This window comes from Mangifera indica, chromosome 2 (genome assembly GCF_011075055.1).
Source record: "Mangifera indica cultivar Alphonso chromosome 2, CATAS_Mindica_2.1, whole genome shotgun sequence".
Lineage (NCBI taxonomy): Eukaryota > Viridiplantae > Streptophyta > Magnoliopsida > Sapindales > Anacardiaceae > Mangifera > Mangifera indica.
This window is the reverse complement of record NC_058138.1, coordinates 2,168,699-2,185,460: the sequence shown is the minus strand read 5'-3', so window position 1 is coordinate 2,185,460 and position 16,762 is coordinate 2,168,699. Positions and strand designations below refer to the sequence as shown.

Genomic DNA, 16,762 nt, shown 5'->3' with positions numbered 1-16,762 from the left:
CCACTTGCATATAGATCAGCTTTCTCTGTTATAAGTCGAGCACATACTGAGAGTAGTAAAATTTGAGGACTTTGAACTTACCTGATGTTCAACAACCAAGTAATTTCACAAGCATCACAAATTAAGTAAACCCTTAAGAGTGAGAGGAATTCGGTGCCCAAATGCACGTATAACTGTGTGGAGCTCCTCAGTTAACTAATCATCAGCCTGCTGCCTTGCCAGACTGAAAGCAATCACCTATTTATGATAATGATGATACATAAAAAAAAACATTTGCAAAGAAAATCTTTAATAATCCAATACTAACCAAAAAGTGAAAAGTTGGTTTACGTACCTTTTGTTCTCTTTGCACTACAATTCCATGCACTGTTTTCCCCGAATTTTCCATTACATTCTTCTGATATCAATCTCAACAAAGTGTGGTGTGATTATGGTAAGGGAAATCAAGCCACTGAAGAAATAAAAACGTATTTTACATCCAAATATTGTTCAAATAATATTTACAACATTCAAGGCCATTGTGACACCAACTCTCGTTAAATGAATTAATCATATTTGTAGGGGTTGTCACATAAATAATTAAACTTTCAACTCTTATCCTATATAACCATAAGTTGGCATATTGACAAAAATACCTATATATAAATTCAATTTTCATTTGTTTTCCACGATTTGGAACTTTCAAACTCCACCCACTTTGAATTCAATTTCATCCAAAACCCGACCATTTTGTAGTTCTTAATTTCCAACATAGAAGATTTAGTGAGCGTTTTGAAGGTTTTTGAATTGAAATATGTGTTGGCACAAAGGTATCATACTACAATTGTGTTTAGTCGTCGTTGTCATTCGAGTGTTTTTGAGTCTACAAATTGATAATAAAGATTATTGGTGTCTTCGTAATACATGTTGCGGATGTTGTTAAGTTTGAAGAGAATAGGAATGTTGTTTGTTGAGTCTTGTATATATAAAGGCCAAAAGACTTATTCCCACCCAAAGTATAATGAAAACCTAAACTCTCATCTTTCAACTTTCAAAAAACCAAACACCCACTCATAAGCTAAAATCTATTAAAATTTTCAGTTAGGATTTAGGGTGAAATCATCATTTAACAATAAGTCTATTTTTTGAACAAATTTTAACTCAGGAGTAGGTATTTAGATTTTCGAAAGTTAAAGGATGAGAGTTTCGGATTTCACTATACCTTGGGTCGGAATAAGTCTTTTAGCCTATATATGAATGTCAACAAATTCAAAAGTTAGCCTATTTTTTTCCAACTGCCATAACTTTTTATGCCAACTGCAAAAGAGGATTTTCCTTGAGTTGTCATGATTTTCTTAAGAAAATTACCAAAGTTTGTGTAGGCATATTTTTACTACACCAACTCAAAGAAATCGCACCAACAGTTCAAGATTTCACACGATTAGAGTGTTTCTTACACTAACAATTTTATTTCAAGATTTATTTAACACTTGAGGCAATGTTTTCATTTGGGACAAGCACCAAGAACGTTAGAGGAAATTTGTCGTTCCTTTTAGGCAAACATATCAGGTTTCTTTGGAGCTTTTGATGCTGGAATCTAAATATAATGGATATATTAGAGATTTTTGGTATGCCCATGTTCTTTATTTACCAAAATTGGGGTTTATTTGATTCATAATTTAGCTAGTATGAGACTAGTTATTGTTCAAGTGGGAGCATAAGCCCCCACTCAGCACTTAAGGCTTGTAAGTTGGATACAAACCTTTGATCCTTGATGCAAGAAATTTAGAAAAAAATTTGACGAGCAGAAATAATGTTTTTGGATTTATTTTATTTACCAGTGCTAAGATGGTCTGATACAAATATGAAAATGTGTTATAGTTTGAGCATGCACCGAACAAAGTAGGGATTATTAGTGAAAATTAAGGAAGTACCCTTTTGAGGTTTTTAGGATTTTTCTGATACGTTAAAAGTTTTTCCAAGGGATTTTTTATTTTTCACATGGCTCTATAATACATTTTAATGATGAGCACATTCATGAGGTTGTGTTTTAGGATGGATTCGAGTTAAACCGAGCTTGAGAATTATCAGTTTAAAATCAACTAGACTTCTAGATGACTAGTTCAAACTCAAATAAGACCAGTAATGTCAGAGTAGAAAAAAAGTTATTAGAAAGAAGAATCCATAAAAGGAAAAAAGAATCGTCGGCAAAGTAGAATAATGGCTAGAGAATTTTAAAAAGTCAACAAAAAGTCAAGCCCAAACTCATTGTTAGTGAGACTAACTCATTGATCTTAACTAAGCTCAAGCGCGACAAGCTGAAATTATTTTAATTTAAACTTGGCTCATTTGAGACAAATAACAAGGGCAAGCCCAAACTGGCTCAGCTCAAATTCACTCTTAATTGTGTTATTTGATCCATCAATGGACATGTGAAAACAAAATCCCGCAGCCATGCCCGTGCATTCAAAAGCCTTCTAGGTAGGGTTGGATTCGAGCCGAGCCAGCTCGAGCTCGAGCTCGGTTCGGCTCGGTTCGAGCCCAAAACGAGCCGGGCTCAGCTCGGCTCGATCGAGCTCGAGCTGAGCCCGAGCTGGCTTGGATTGGCTCAGTATATTTTTTTAAAAATTTTTTTATACAAAACGGCATCATTTTGATCTATATATATATACAAAACGGTGTCGTTTTGATATAAAAAACGAGCCGAGCCGAGCCGTTACCGAGCCGAGCTGAAAACGAGCCAAACTCGAGCCGAGCCGAGCCCGAGCTGGCTACGAGCCGAGCTCGACTCGGCTCGAATCCATCCCTACTTCTAGGCCAACTTGTGCAAACATTTCTAGTAGGAGTACCTCTTGTTCTAGGAATTTCATATCAAAGACAGGGAATAATGTAAGAATTATGTCTCACGCGATATTAAAAAAAAGTTTTTTTATCTAGTATAATTGTATTTATTTGATAAAATAATTAACATTTAATAAGATATTTAATACCTAAATTTGATTAGTTAATGTAAAAATATGACTTCTTATAATAAAAAGAGATGACTCTTCTTTAATGATAAGGTGTGACTCTTTATAATTAAAAGACATGTTACTTTATAAAGATCTGACTTTTTATAGATAGTCACAATTAACTTTATAAATAAAAATCTGTGTTCTCTCTACCCCTTACATTAATAATTATATAAAATTTTATTACATAATCAACACACAACTAATAACAACTTATAAATAGAAAAATCTTAAGTTGTTTTTATCTATTATTAAACCGAGCAGTTAAGTGAAAGAAATCAACATCTTCTAAATTTTTCACTAATTCTCTTTATAACTAGTATGTTATAAAATACCTTGAAACTACGCTATGTTATTCTATCTTCGATCTATGTGAAAAACATAAAATTTAAGATTCATACGCATAATAATTGTTTCTTTATAAATGTAATAGCGACTTACATTATGCATATAATTGTCTCGTATCAGGGACATAATTAATTATTTCTTTATAAATATATTAATAATTCATTATGGATTTAATTAATTGTTTATGGTATTAATGTAATTATAATTTATATGAATGATAATTCGATTTTATGAATACAATTATTATTTACATGAATAATAGTTTGGTGTTTAATTATTTCCGCTTGAATGTAATTATTATGGCTTACAAATAAAAGTCAAAATCCTGAAGCACAAAGAGGTAACTCAAAGAATCCAAGAAACCAGAGGATATCAGGAACTGAGTCTGTGTGTACAGGAGATTGAATATATAAATAAATCCCTGCAGAATGCTTTCAAATATGTAAACTTTGTAGTCATTAGGAGAACTTGAAATTATTGAGGCATCTTTCTTCACAAGTAATGAGTTATCGACTTGTAACAGGAAATTAAACCTATTCATTCTGGCAATCTAAATTCTTCAGTTCTGAATAAATATGCATACCGGAAAATTGAACAATACTATGAGTATATCAAGATGGCGACGCATATGGATTGACATTCATGCAAATGTACAAGGCAAGTATGTTTCCTGTATGTATGATGCAAGAGGAGACCAAATCAAATTCAAAAGAGAAGAGATTCTACAAGATAGAACTATATTATACAAGTTTCTAAATTACACAGGCAAAGTTTGTATTATTTCAACTCCGTCCTGATTTTAATTATCATGCTCTTTAGCATTTTCATTGTGTTTCTGTGTTTTTTCAGAAACAAGCTGCCCAACCTTGACATATTTTTCCATGAATTTGTACTCCCAATCCTGTAGAATTTCAAGCTGGTCTTCACTAAGACCTTCAATGTTTCCAGTGAGGTCTTGTGGGTCAAAAGACAGCAGAGCTAAGGCTCTACTGGCATCCCTTCCAGCAAACATCGCATATGGCCCTCCAGGACCATAAAACATCCTGCAGATAAAGGTCAATCAAAATCAATGTTCACAAAATAGAAACTACTCAATTTCTTTTTCCTAAGGAAAAAATTTTTTTAAGAGAATAAAAATACAATGAAAACAAGACACCATTATCTCGGCTAAAAAAAACTGAATATAGCATTAGCAACATTACAGCCAGTTGGCAGAACAACTATTCAACAGAAAAAGCTTATGTATGAATATAGAAGTGCTTAAAAGACACCATGGAAAGCTTCGTACAGATTTTTAATTGAATTTCAAAATTATTGAATATCAAATTTTCAGATTGAGAAACACCAAAATCCTAATGAGTAACAATGTGTTAGAACCTGTCAATCTTATTGTACATGTTCACAATAATAATTCAAACACAGCCACAATTGGTATATGGAATAATCAACTACTCTTATTTATTATAATCAATCACCAACTATTAACTATATATAGTTCAATCTCTCACACAACTGGAAAAGTAGAAACAACAAAACAAGAAAATTAAAAAAAAAAAAAAACTGGTAAAGGGGTACCAGCTCCCCCATGGACTCACGCCTACCCTCTTAATTGAACCAAACTCTTCTCTTCCTAATGCCTCCCTTTTTATGTTGCATGTATTGTCATGTTGGGTTGATTTGCTGGTTGTAATGTTGCCTTGTTGGGTTGATTTGCTGGTTGTAGTAGAAGATTCATCCACCTTGCCATTTTGGGCTGATGTGTTAGTTGTAGTGTTGGATTTGTCCTCAAGTTCAAGGGAGGGAAATTGTTCCTTGATTATGTCAAATTGTTCCCAAGTATTCTCTCGTGTCATGAGATGTTTCCATTGAATTAATACATCCATCGAACCATCTAAGTGGGTTTAGGTTATGTCAGTGGGTGAAGCTCGGCTGGTTCATTAGGCATGATTAAAAAATAATTGGGTTAGGTCAAACATGAGTAGGGTGGTTTAACTGGATCATTTGTTCGAATAGGTTTGGGTTCTATTATAATCGAGTGGGCTTGAGTGAGTGATATTTTGGTTTGGGTGGACGTGGGTTGGGCATAAGAATAATCTAATCAAGTTTTGGGTAAGTTTTGAGTCTAATTTATTGAATTGTGAGTTGGACTGATTTAATTTGGGTGGGAGTGAGTTTGATTGAGTTGTACTTGGGCCGGATGGATTGGTAAAGGATATTGTGTTTGGGCTTGGGAGTTTGCTTTGTCTAATCATGACTTGACACTCCTTGAGGAGAGTGCTGTTTCGCCTTTGGAATATTATCACAAACATTTACAGTAAGATTACCAGGTTCTAACACAATGCAACAGCAACGTATATAAATCAGAGTTAACTTCATTAACCAAATACTTTTGCCTTCCTTTCCCCTTTCTTAGTTTGATTTGTGTAATTTAGAACCTAAGTGAACACAAACTATAATTCCCACAATTCTACTGTCCACAATCTGCTATTCAGAATCCCCAATTCAAATAACTGAAGCCAACCAGAAACTTTAATTGGATATCCTGTCTCATTTTCCCTTTAAAATCCATATTGAAAACAGTTTTAGGAGCCAAAAAAAAAAACCAGAACTACAGGAACTGAAGTTCACAGCATTCAAATAGTAAGACAAGTGTGAGTATAAACCATCTTTCCATCTTAAGGGTTAGTTGTCACAGCTTCCTTCTTCTAAAAAAGATTCTAGGCAATTAAACAACATAAATCATTTGTTTCAACAAAATGAACTCTCTTATACCAATTCAACTTATTTGAACAACTGCTCTCTCCTGCAAACGCTCTGGTTTTTATAAAATTTGGAACTCAAACTCTAACTAGCAATAGTCAATTCATACAAGGAAAAGCACGCGGGAGAGTTAATCTGTACATACATAAAACTCTTCCTGCTAACTGAGAATTCGGGTCAAGATTCCAAGTCTGCATCTAAATTTTCTTTTATTTGGAAGCCTATGTACTTGTAAAAAGACAACATTCGCAACAAAAATGCCTCCACCCACCTTCACATTCCATAAATCCACCAATATTGTCCTTGCTCAATCCAATTTATAACCTTGCCATGTAGCACTGGTAAAATAAAACGAAGTTGTACCCTAATGCACAATAATTCCAATTCAACTCTTATGTGAACAAAAATAAATTCAACTTTTGAGATTGCCTCACTTCCAACTTTGCCCAACAACATTAATAAAACTTAGTCCTCAAAATCTCCACTAAAGTTCCATAAAATTTTGTTGAGATATTGCTTTGAATCTTTGTGCCACGTCGCTTATTTACTATGATTTGTAAGAGGAATTTCTCATATATATAGATTGCTTTGTTTTAGGCTGGTCTATCCAAAAAATAGTGTGACATCATTGGAATATATATAGATTGCTTTGTTTTAGGTTGTCCCACTAAATTCATTCCAAATCCCTATACAACCCATAAAAAATATTCAATTTTTCACCATCAGAAAACAAAACTTTATCATCAAAATTTAAAATTGAAAAACCAAGAACTCAAAACATAAATAAATTACCTGGAAGCAGACACGTCATAGATCTGGCCCTTAATCGCCATCAAAAGCGGCTTACTTGGGTCAGACCCATTATAAGCTCTCAACTCCTGCTCAGTGACATCTCCCAACTGAACGGGTTCTCGTGGTGCCACCACAGCCGGAGGGGACACGTCAGCAGTGGAGACGGCGGTGGGCTTCTTAGCGTCGTTTAACTCTTCTGGGTCGACAAACATGCCGCACACCATTTTGTAAACGACCCACATGAAGGAGAGGATGGTGAAGAAGGCCGCCGGAGACAGCCCCGTGTACGTGGTGACAGCGTCCATAACGGTGGTATAAAGCGCCATGGTTGAGTTATGGATGAGAAAGGGTGGAGTTGGAGTTTGGTGGAGTGTTTATAAGAAAGAAATGGGAGTGGAAGAGGAAGCCCACCAACCATGGAAGAGGAAGCTCACCAACCATTGTTCAGGTCAGCAAGTGAGACTCTTACCTACAACCAAATATTTTATTGGGGAAAATTTGGTCATAAAAGTTGAAAAATTAAGGGAAAGTACCAATTTTCCACTAAAGTTTTATTTTAAACTCAAAATCATATTCACGATCCATACAAAATTTAAATATTTATTTATAAATTAATTTTTATCCAATTTTTTATTTGAAAACAACGATAAAATCATCATTTTATCTATAAATTCTAAAACCTAAAAAATTTATATTATTTTTTCCTCTTAACTTAAAAAATTCACATTTATCTCATAATTAAACTTTAAAAAATTGACTTTTCTCACGTTTTCAAATTTCATCTTTAGTGATTTAGAAAACTGGTTTGCAATTAGGAAAAAGCAAAGGTCTTTTCTGATGAAGAACGACCTTTTGTCATATAGATTTAGACAATGAAGTGTTGTCTAGTTCAAAAAGACTACACGAAGAACAATGTTTCGTCGTCCTTTGTCATGTCATCTAGAAGCGATAATGAAGCGTTGTCCTTCTTTCGCATCTAGACAACTATCCTTTGTCATCCTTCGTAGTCAGATTTAGAAAATGAGTGAAAAACATCAACCGTCAATCGAAATGATGGTAGCCGAGAAATGAAACAAACTTTAAAGGTGAAATCTGAACTTTTTAAACTTTAAGAATAGGTGAAAAAGTTTGTTTTTAAAACTCAGAGGGGCAAATGATATAAATTTCAAAGTTTTAAGATTTATTAGAAAAATAATTATTCTACCCTTATTTGTAATTGAAAATTTGGACGATAATTAGTTTATAAATGAGTATTTAGATTTTTTATCCATTACAAGTATGATTTTCAGATTACGCTAAAATTTAAGTAGGAAATAGTCCTTTTCCCAAAAAATAATTGTTTATCTATATATATGTATTTATGAAGACAATTTTGAAAGTAAATTGGGAAATATATCTTGCCGGATATAATAAATATTGTATAATATAATAAAGAGAAAAAACAATACATATTTTACAATATATTTAAATTGGTATAACATAGAAAGCATATCATATAATATGATTTATTTTTCTGATGTACTTCTTTTAGAAAAAAAAATGAGGTGATGGAGGCATAAATGTAAATCTTATAATGTTAAAGTATTTTTGTGACATTTTTTAAATATAATAATATGACAATTAAATTGTTATTATTTTTTATTTTTTTAAATATATTCTACAATATGAGAAATCATAATATACAAAAAAAAATTAGATTTTTATTATATCATATAATACGCGGTTTGGCTATAAGTTTGTAATTATTAAAAAAAAAGTGATTGAATGGTTTAATTGTTTAATCTAGGACTGCATTTGAAAAAAAAATAATCACCCTCTCATAATACCCACATTAATTTTGTTTGTATTTACTAATATTAAGAGTATAAACTCGTCAAACTGGTCGCAACTCAAATTCAACTTTCAAATCGAACTCGAGCTTGTTGTTGATCAGCTTATTAAACTCACAAGTTGATCAATAAATCTTTAAAAATTTAAAATCGTTTCCTTACACCAATAAAATATTACTTCTTCACTTTTAATAGATAATGTATCAAGAAGAACTTGAGGTTGTTGTTGAACAATTAAGTGAGCTTGCAAGTCAACCAATAAACCTGTAAAATTTTAAATCTTGCACTTACACCTGTAAAATATTTCTTCTTCATTTTTAATATATAATTTATCAAGATTAGTTTAAGTTTATTATTAGACAATTCAGTGAGTTCACAAATCGATTAATAAATCTTTAAAATTTTAAAATATTATACTTATATCCATAAAAATATCACTTTTTCGCTTTCAATATATAATTTATCGGATCAATCTTAAATCAATTGATTTCTATTTCAAACACAAATTTGAGCCAAGAACATACCAATTCAGTGTGCATAAAAACTAGCCAAGCCTAAATGCAACCGAGCAGAGAGCATGAATGAAGCATAACTCGAATCACCTCAATTTCAGAGCTAGTTTATTCCCACCATATTTAGAAGTATTATTGAATTTTTTAATTGGTCTAAAATTATATTCTTGGACAAAAAAATTCCCCTCTACCCACGCCAACACAACGTCTCCCACCCCAAGAAAAATGTTTCCCTCTTCCATTCAAGGGTATTTGTATTTCATCCATGAGATACACCTTGTCACATTTTTCACTTGTCCTATCAAATGAATCGATCTATACCAATAATTTATATTATATCATATCATACACTCAATATATAGTATCAATTTTTAATATATCTTAAGATATGTATCAATATCCACTTATATCATATTATATCATACGATAAATATTGTGTATCATAAGATTCTAAAATCTATTATTTCAATCATTCAATTTTCTTTGGTAAAAATGTCACATTCTCACACACCAAACAGATTCTTAATCTCACTTGTATTGATTCACAACTAAGTCATAAAGGAAGCCCGCCAGGAGGAAAATTCATGTTATGAACAAACGGCCAAAGAGGGGCTCCAGTCTCATTGTTTCTCAATGTTTCCCTTTAACTAAGAAGCATAACATAATATACAGATTAGGGTAGTATTGCTAAGCACAGTCCCTAAAAGCACTTGCAAAACAAACAAAAACATTATCAAAGGCAATGGTAAGATCTCAGCAAGATGCATATCGCCAGGAATGATCATAGACATCTACCCTCTTGTTTTCCATTTGCCAGGTTTGAGCTCGTGCAGCAGAATGAACCAACGGTTACATCGCTTTGGCATTGCTTGTCATTTTTCTTCAAACTCAACATCGATGATGTCTCCATCGGACTTTGACGTAGTCTTGCCCTTACCACCCCCTGAGAAGAAGTCACCTTCCGGTTGCCACACAATGTTTCCACAGCCTGTACATCGAATTACCTGGTTCTTGTAACCAACAAACTGCCTCTTACAAGCCGGACAAGATCCCTACCATTCCATTGAAGAGAGTGAATGAAGCAGTATGATTAAATATTCTGTTCTTAATAAGTGATAAAATAAATATTGATTGAAGAAGATGCATAAATTCAGCATCTTAAGACTACAAGCAAATGATAATTCTAGGGAATATACACCAAAATACAATCAAGAAACAAGAGAAAACCTTTTATGACTATGCTCTACCTATAATGCAAAAATAATATAAAATAAAATAACAAAAATTTAGATTTTACCAATAGTGAGTTAGTGAAGCAGGAATGATCAGAAACAGGGCTAGATGAATAAAGGATATTTTTATACATGGGCAAGAATGGAGATTGATCCACAAAAGGCTCGAGTAATAGCTGACAAGTGAGCTTCGAGAGAAGAGGAACAGGCAGGAGAAGACGCGTCCACTGAATGACCTGGCAATCAGCGGAGGAGAGCAGCTAGAAAGGACTAGAGAGAAGAGGAATAGGAAGGAGAGGACTTAACCGACAGACAACTCAACAAGCAGCAGAATGCAACAAGAAACAGGAAACCACTAGCATGGACCAAAGACTTCCGAGTTATATTAACTTACAATAGCTTAGGGGCAGTTTTGTAAATGAATATTGTTTTCTTACTTAGGGGTTACAAAATTGTTAGTTCCTTGTTGCCTAAGCTTTCTTTTAAAAGAAGAGATATATGAAACTTATTTTAATCAGTCATTACAATTATGAAAACAATTAAACTTGTTTTGCCGTTTCGGTAAAGTATTGGACTTGGGCATGACTCAAAGAGTTGGTAGACAGATCAATAGAAGATTCGTATCATATAAACTTAAAGAGGTGTTCTTGTTTCTGAATACTTGTGTTCCACAATTTCCACAATGCAAGGAACTGTTCATGTGATCTGAGACTCCAACAATATCAGAACTATTGTACAAGAAATGAAAACCCCATTGTATATACAATCTCAGGCAAAATCAAATATTTAAGAATAGTAGGAACCATTTTATGATAATGTCATTCAGTTTCACAGCTTAATCAATGACTTCAAGTCTATTAATGAACCTAGGAAAGGTAACAGCATGCAAAATAAAACATGATTGAGGCCAACGACACAAGTATTCTGATAGACAGTTGTACACATATTCATTCCCACAAATAAAACATCATAAAGCATGTATATTACAACCAAGGCCTCAGGGTTTCACCTAGCGACTATAAAAAAAATAAATTTATAGCCTTTGAATCCTATGCATAACAATAAATTAAGAAATTTGACATTTGAACAAAACTATTTAAAAAGATATGAAAATCCATGCGAGTCATTAGGTCAAATTTGATTTCATATCTAATGATAAAATAGGCAAAATTATTCTAAATATTATTCTAATATCTATTTAAACAATTCACCGGTCTAACCACCAATTCAACCAATTGGACCACCTTTAGCTAGGTCAAGACCCGATCTAGGTTTAAAAATATTGAATTAAACTCCTTTAAAATTCGTTACAAACATCCCCAAAGTTTCAAAATTTTTATGGGAAGTCACCTAGAAAACTAACCCAGTAGGATATGCTATTATTCTAATGTACTATCGCAGGAAACAAATGAAATTATAAAAAAATAATAAAAATAATAAATAACAAAAAAAACCAGAAATTAATTTCCCAAATCAATATCAGCATCTATTTTCACCATATTCAGAAAACATATATCAATAAGGAATTTAAATACTTAAAATTTAAAAAAAAGAAAAAGAAATTACTTCTAAAATGAAAAGAAAGAATGGTCTGACACTTTATTGCACTGGCAAAGTCATCAATAAAGAACTGGATATCCCAAAGGTGCACAATTCATTAACATAATTTCAAAACAGGGTTCGAGCGTCCAAGCAATTCAAACATCCTACATTATTCATTTTGACAACCATTTGCAATTGACTTTACAATTTGTCCACATAAATTAAATGAGTTATCCAATTACCATTACACTGCCCTATGATTCATTAAAAATATGTTGAAGCCAACCACAAAATATGCAAAATAATGAAAGCCACCTGAAACTCATTTAGAACATGAACTAACATTTAATAGAAGAATACAGCCTTAGACCTCTTAATGCTTTAAAAGAAAAAAAAAGTACCTTAATGGCAAAATTATTGGCCACAGTCCCAATCAGAAGAGGTGCTGCAAGTGGAAGGACCCATGCAGCAAAGAAAAATATCCGAAACAGCCATCCAGATAATGCAAACCAGAGGAAGAAAATTGTCTGCAAAGACGCAAAGATATAAAAATTAACATAAAGTAACGTATAAGCCCTGTTGATGTTGTTTCGATTTGCACATAGCAGGCCACTTAAAGTGGCATGGTATTGTCCGCTTCGGCCTTCATTACCCTCACAGTTTTGCCCTTAAAGAGCAACTCGGGAGAGAGAAGGAGACAATAGATTTATATTGACCCAAGGCCCTTGGCTCCTATTTGATGTGAGATTTTTGGCATCAACAAACATAATGCAGGAAGACACATCCAAGGAATGGAAAACATTAATGTTGTCATAGAAAAACACTAGACTCAAGAGCTTAACATTATAAGAATGCACCTGACAATAGTCTTTAAACTTTATCACATGGTAGTTAAATCACATATAGTATCATGTATCAAAAACCAAATTTTTCGTATCGTATATCGTATCGTCTGATACACCTTTTTAAAATAAAATAATAAAACATTTTAAAATTCAAAATAAAGTTTTTTTTATTTTTCATTTTGTTTTCCATTTCAATTTATCATCAACAATGCTTTCAAAACATAAATGAGAGACTAAAATCATCTTATCAAATAAGTAATGCAATTAAAAAATAAATAGAAATATGTAATTATACATTAAATACTCAGTTACAATAAAAAAATCATTTTTATTTTACAAAAGAAAATAGATTCGATTGGGTGACCTAGTTTTGAGTTACATCCAAATGAGGTCAGCTTGGTATCAAAAGTCACCTCGACTTGTTTGGTTCGGTTTGAATTTATTTAATTTGAATTCAAGTTGAATTCAAATCGGAAGATTTTGTTCCTTTTTTTAACCAAGTTAAACTCAAACATAGGAGTATTTGGTTCGGTTTGACTAAAGTTTGGCTCAAATCAACAATTTTGTCTATTAGTTGGTAAAATGACGTCATTTTGTCAATGAGTCATGAACTCAAGCCATGAATTCAAACTATAAATTCAAACCATCAATTCGAACCATAAATCCAAATTGAACCAAACCATGAATTCAAACCATCAATTCGAATCAAACCAAATCGAATCATGTTATATTTAAGTTAAACTCGAGCCAAAGGATGTTCAAGCTCGATCCGATTTGTATTCACCTTAATTGCATGCCCCATTTAGTGCAAAAAGGTGTATCAATTATATCGTTAAGTTTACCATTACGAACCGATACGTATCGTATCATACAATACGCACATTGTATTGTATCAATTTTCGATTGCATCTTAAGATACGTATCATTTTTTATTAGTATCATATCGTACTATACTAATAATCATACTCTATCATGCTTCCTCATGCAAGATCACATATTAATTAACAGAGAGTCAGTCAACACAAAATAACATGCACACGGATGCTAATACAGACTCAATTTACTAAAACTTGAGCTTATAGCAAAGAACCCAACATTAGCATTTATACTGTACCAGCCATTTAGCCTAGAAAACACTTGACCATACTACAACCATTTTTTTTTTTTTAATCTGGGAAAATATGAAATTAGGATCAATTTATACAATACATTCCAAAAGCATGCACTTACAGAAATATAGTTAATTAACACTCACAGCAAAACTTCTTCCCAATGGAGTATCCAGAAAATCATTAAGCTGCTTCCTGTACTGCAAAAACATCAATCAAACAAAACGCTATAAACAACCACACTAATTACAAAGCATTGACGTAATGGACAAAAATTAAATTTTCAAAATTAAAATATCAAGCAAAGAACACATGATAACCACCACACTGTGATACTGATGAAGCATTGAACACGAGAAGAAAAATCTTAAACCCAATAACTATGTTTCACTAAAATTAAAACCAATTTGAATTGTAATTTGAAAAACATTTTTCAAAAACCATTTTCAGGAATACACAGTTATAGCAAAAACTATGAAAACATTTCTAAGTATACACAGTTCCTTTGCTTTCTAGAACCCAAATTTGTACTCAAACTTTTATACCAAAAAATTCCTTTAAAAATTCACTAAAAAGACAAAAACCCAGTTTCCAAATCCCAATAACGACTACAATTCAATTCCTGAGTCACAAAGTAAGCAAATTTAACAAAGAAACGTGCAAACCCTTGGCCAATTTCTACTAAAATCCATACTAAGAGCCCTCCACCGCACGCTAATTTTAAACTCCCGATCGATCTCACGTGCACGGTCAGAGGCTGCGCGCGCCGCGGAGCTGAGTCTGCGGGACACGGCGTACTGGCGGTCGATACGCTCGGCGGTCTTCTTAGCTTCAAACACGAGTTGCTCAAATCCACCGTTGGCGCTGCTCCAGGCATCTCTCCAGGCCTCGCCGGAGGTCATCCGGCGGGCAAAGCGGTCGAAGTCGCTGCGTTGGAAGGCGCGGACGGTGACGGCATGGACGCGGCAGAGGGGCAGCCGTTGGTGGCGGAGTGGAAGACGGGTTTTGGGGTGCAAGGGATGCCAAGAGAGGGCTGAGTTTGTGGCCATTGACGATGACCACAAAATCGAAGAAGAAAGAAGAAAAAGATAGTAAAACAGAAACGGGTTTAATTTTTTTTGTAGTGAAAATTGACTAGGCTTGTTCCAGCAGTTTCCAATGCTTTAGACCGGGTCCGCTCCTCCAGGGGTCGGTTCAGGTTTTTTCATGTTTGGTTAATATAAGGTTAGGTTCAAAACGAATTAGTCTGGCTCTCGATTCGATTCAAACTTTATTCATAATTTAATTTAAGTCCTAGCAAAGAATATTAACTAGGTTTGCTATTCAATTTGTCAACAACTCTGTTTTGTTCGTTGTTAGACAAAATAATAGTATTTTGGTAATAACCCGTAAACTTAAAACCATAAAATCTAATCATGAATCCGAGCATAACTATAACCCTTGAAATTAAAAACCAAATTAGACTCAAATTACTCTTAATTTTAGTTTAATAAACTTAAATTATTTCATTTTTAATTCTAATTAAACTTGAGTTATGAATATTTAAACCCGATTTAAATTAAATAAATACCTAATTCACCATAATTGTAATACGATAGTATAGTGCAAATCTTGCAATGTTGAGACTTAATTTCACTCCTATCAATTACAAAATTTTACAAATCAATCTGACCTAATAAATAATACTAAATTAAAAGCTGGATCCTTATGGGCTAGCCATTGGATCCTAATTAGACCTAATTAGAGTCATTAAACTGCTCAATATGGTCCAGGTTTCAAAACACTGAACCCAACAAAAGATCCCAAGACCATCTTGACAAAATAATGGGTTTGAGTTAACATGTGAAGCCCGATTAGCATGTTACTTGGGAAGCCTTAAAAGAAGAGTTTTCGTCTACATCTACTTGGGATTGAAGCTGCATACAGTCTAATTTGACTCAATTCGACTCAATTATTATTAAGCCCATCTCAAATTACTTGAGTATAGATCTCAAATTTGAGTTTAGTTGACTTGATAAGTTCATGAGTCTTGTATTAATACCTTTAAAATATTATTATGTATTTTAAATACGAAATAATTGATAAATATATAAATTAAAAAATCTCATTATAATTTCTCGAGTAAAGCTCAAATTTATCGTTTCCATATTGAACTTGAGACAAGAATCTCCTAACTCAATAAGTTTAAGTTTTGTTTAAATATAATCAAATCGAGTTCAAATCAAATAATATATGGTTTGGTTTGGCTCAATCCTAATTTTATTTAGGACACTCACAACTAGACACGGCAACAGGTTATGTCATTTGGATCCAATGTGGCCAATCAAACCAATTGATTATGTTATATCTTGTCAAAACTCACCAATTTACGAGTCTTATGAGTTGAGCTGACTCACTAGCATAAATAGACTTGTGGCATGATCCAAGACTTTTCAGATCATACCTTCACGAGACCTTAATTGGTTAGACTGCCAAATTATATATTTTTTATTTTTACTTTGTGTGTAATATTTATATTTTTTAATTATTTTTTATTGGACAGTACCTAACATTACAAGTCTGGCTCGCACTGCACGGTCCTTGTCATTTCTACCTGCTGTGCAAGATAAATCAATTTTCCAATATTTGCTCCAAAAGTGCTTATTTCCACTCAATATTCTCAGTTGAGTGCTCTGCACTTCAGAATCCTCCTTTTGTCAAACCCACGAGGACCGTTATACCATCATTAAAGGTGCATGCCCGGTTCAACCCAAATATCTATTCCCATGAGATCAACTCGAATAAATAATAAGATGATTCAAAT

General features: G+C 33.1%; 2 protein-coding genes across 2 annotated transcripts; both read right to left on the bottom strand.

Annotated features, from left to right (window-relative positions):
• Nucleotides 1-3,945: 3,945 nt before the first annotated feature.
• Nucleotides 3,946-7,355, bottom strand: LOC123199236 (membrane steroid-binding protein 2-like). Its single transcript, XM_044614167.1, has 2 exons — nt 6,891-7,355; nt 3,946-4,381 (listed from the first exon to the last, which is right to left on the bottom strand). Exons 1-2 carry the CDS (start codon nt 7,214-7,216, stop codon nt 4,138-4,140), a joined length of 570 nt encoding a protein of 189 aa, XP_044470102.1. The 5' UTR covers nt 7,217-7,355; the 3' UTR covers nt 3,946-4,137.
• A 2,393-nt stretch (nt 7,356-9,748) lies between these two features.
• On the bottom strand, nt 9,749-15,077 carry LOC123197744. The gene is made up of 4 exons (XM_044612120.1): nt 14,625-15,077; nt 14,106-14,159; nt 12,407-12,532; nt 9,749-10,283 (listed from the first exon to the last, which is right to left on the bottom strand). Exons 1-4 carry the CDS (start codon nt 15,006-15,008, stop codon nt 10,104-10,106), a joined length of 744 nt encoding a protein of 247 aa, XP_044468055.1. The 5' UTR covers nt 15,009-15,077; the 3' UTR covers nt 9,749-10,103.
• Nucleotides 15,078-16,762: the final 1,685 nt, after the last annotated feature.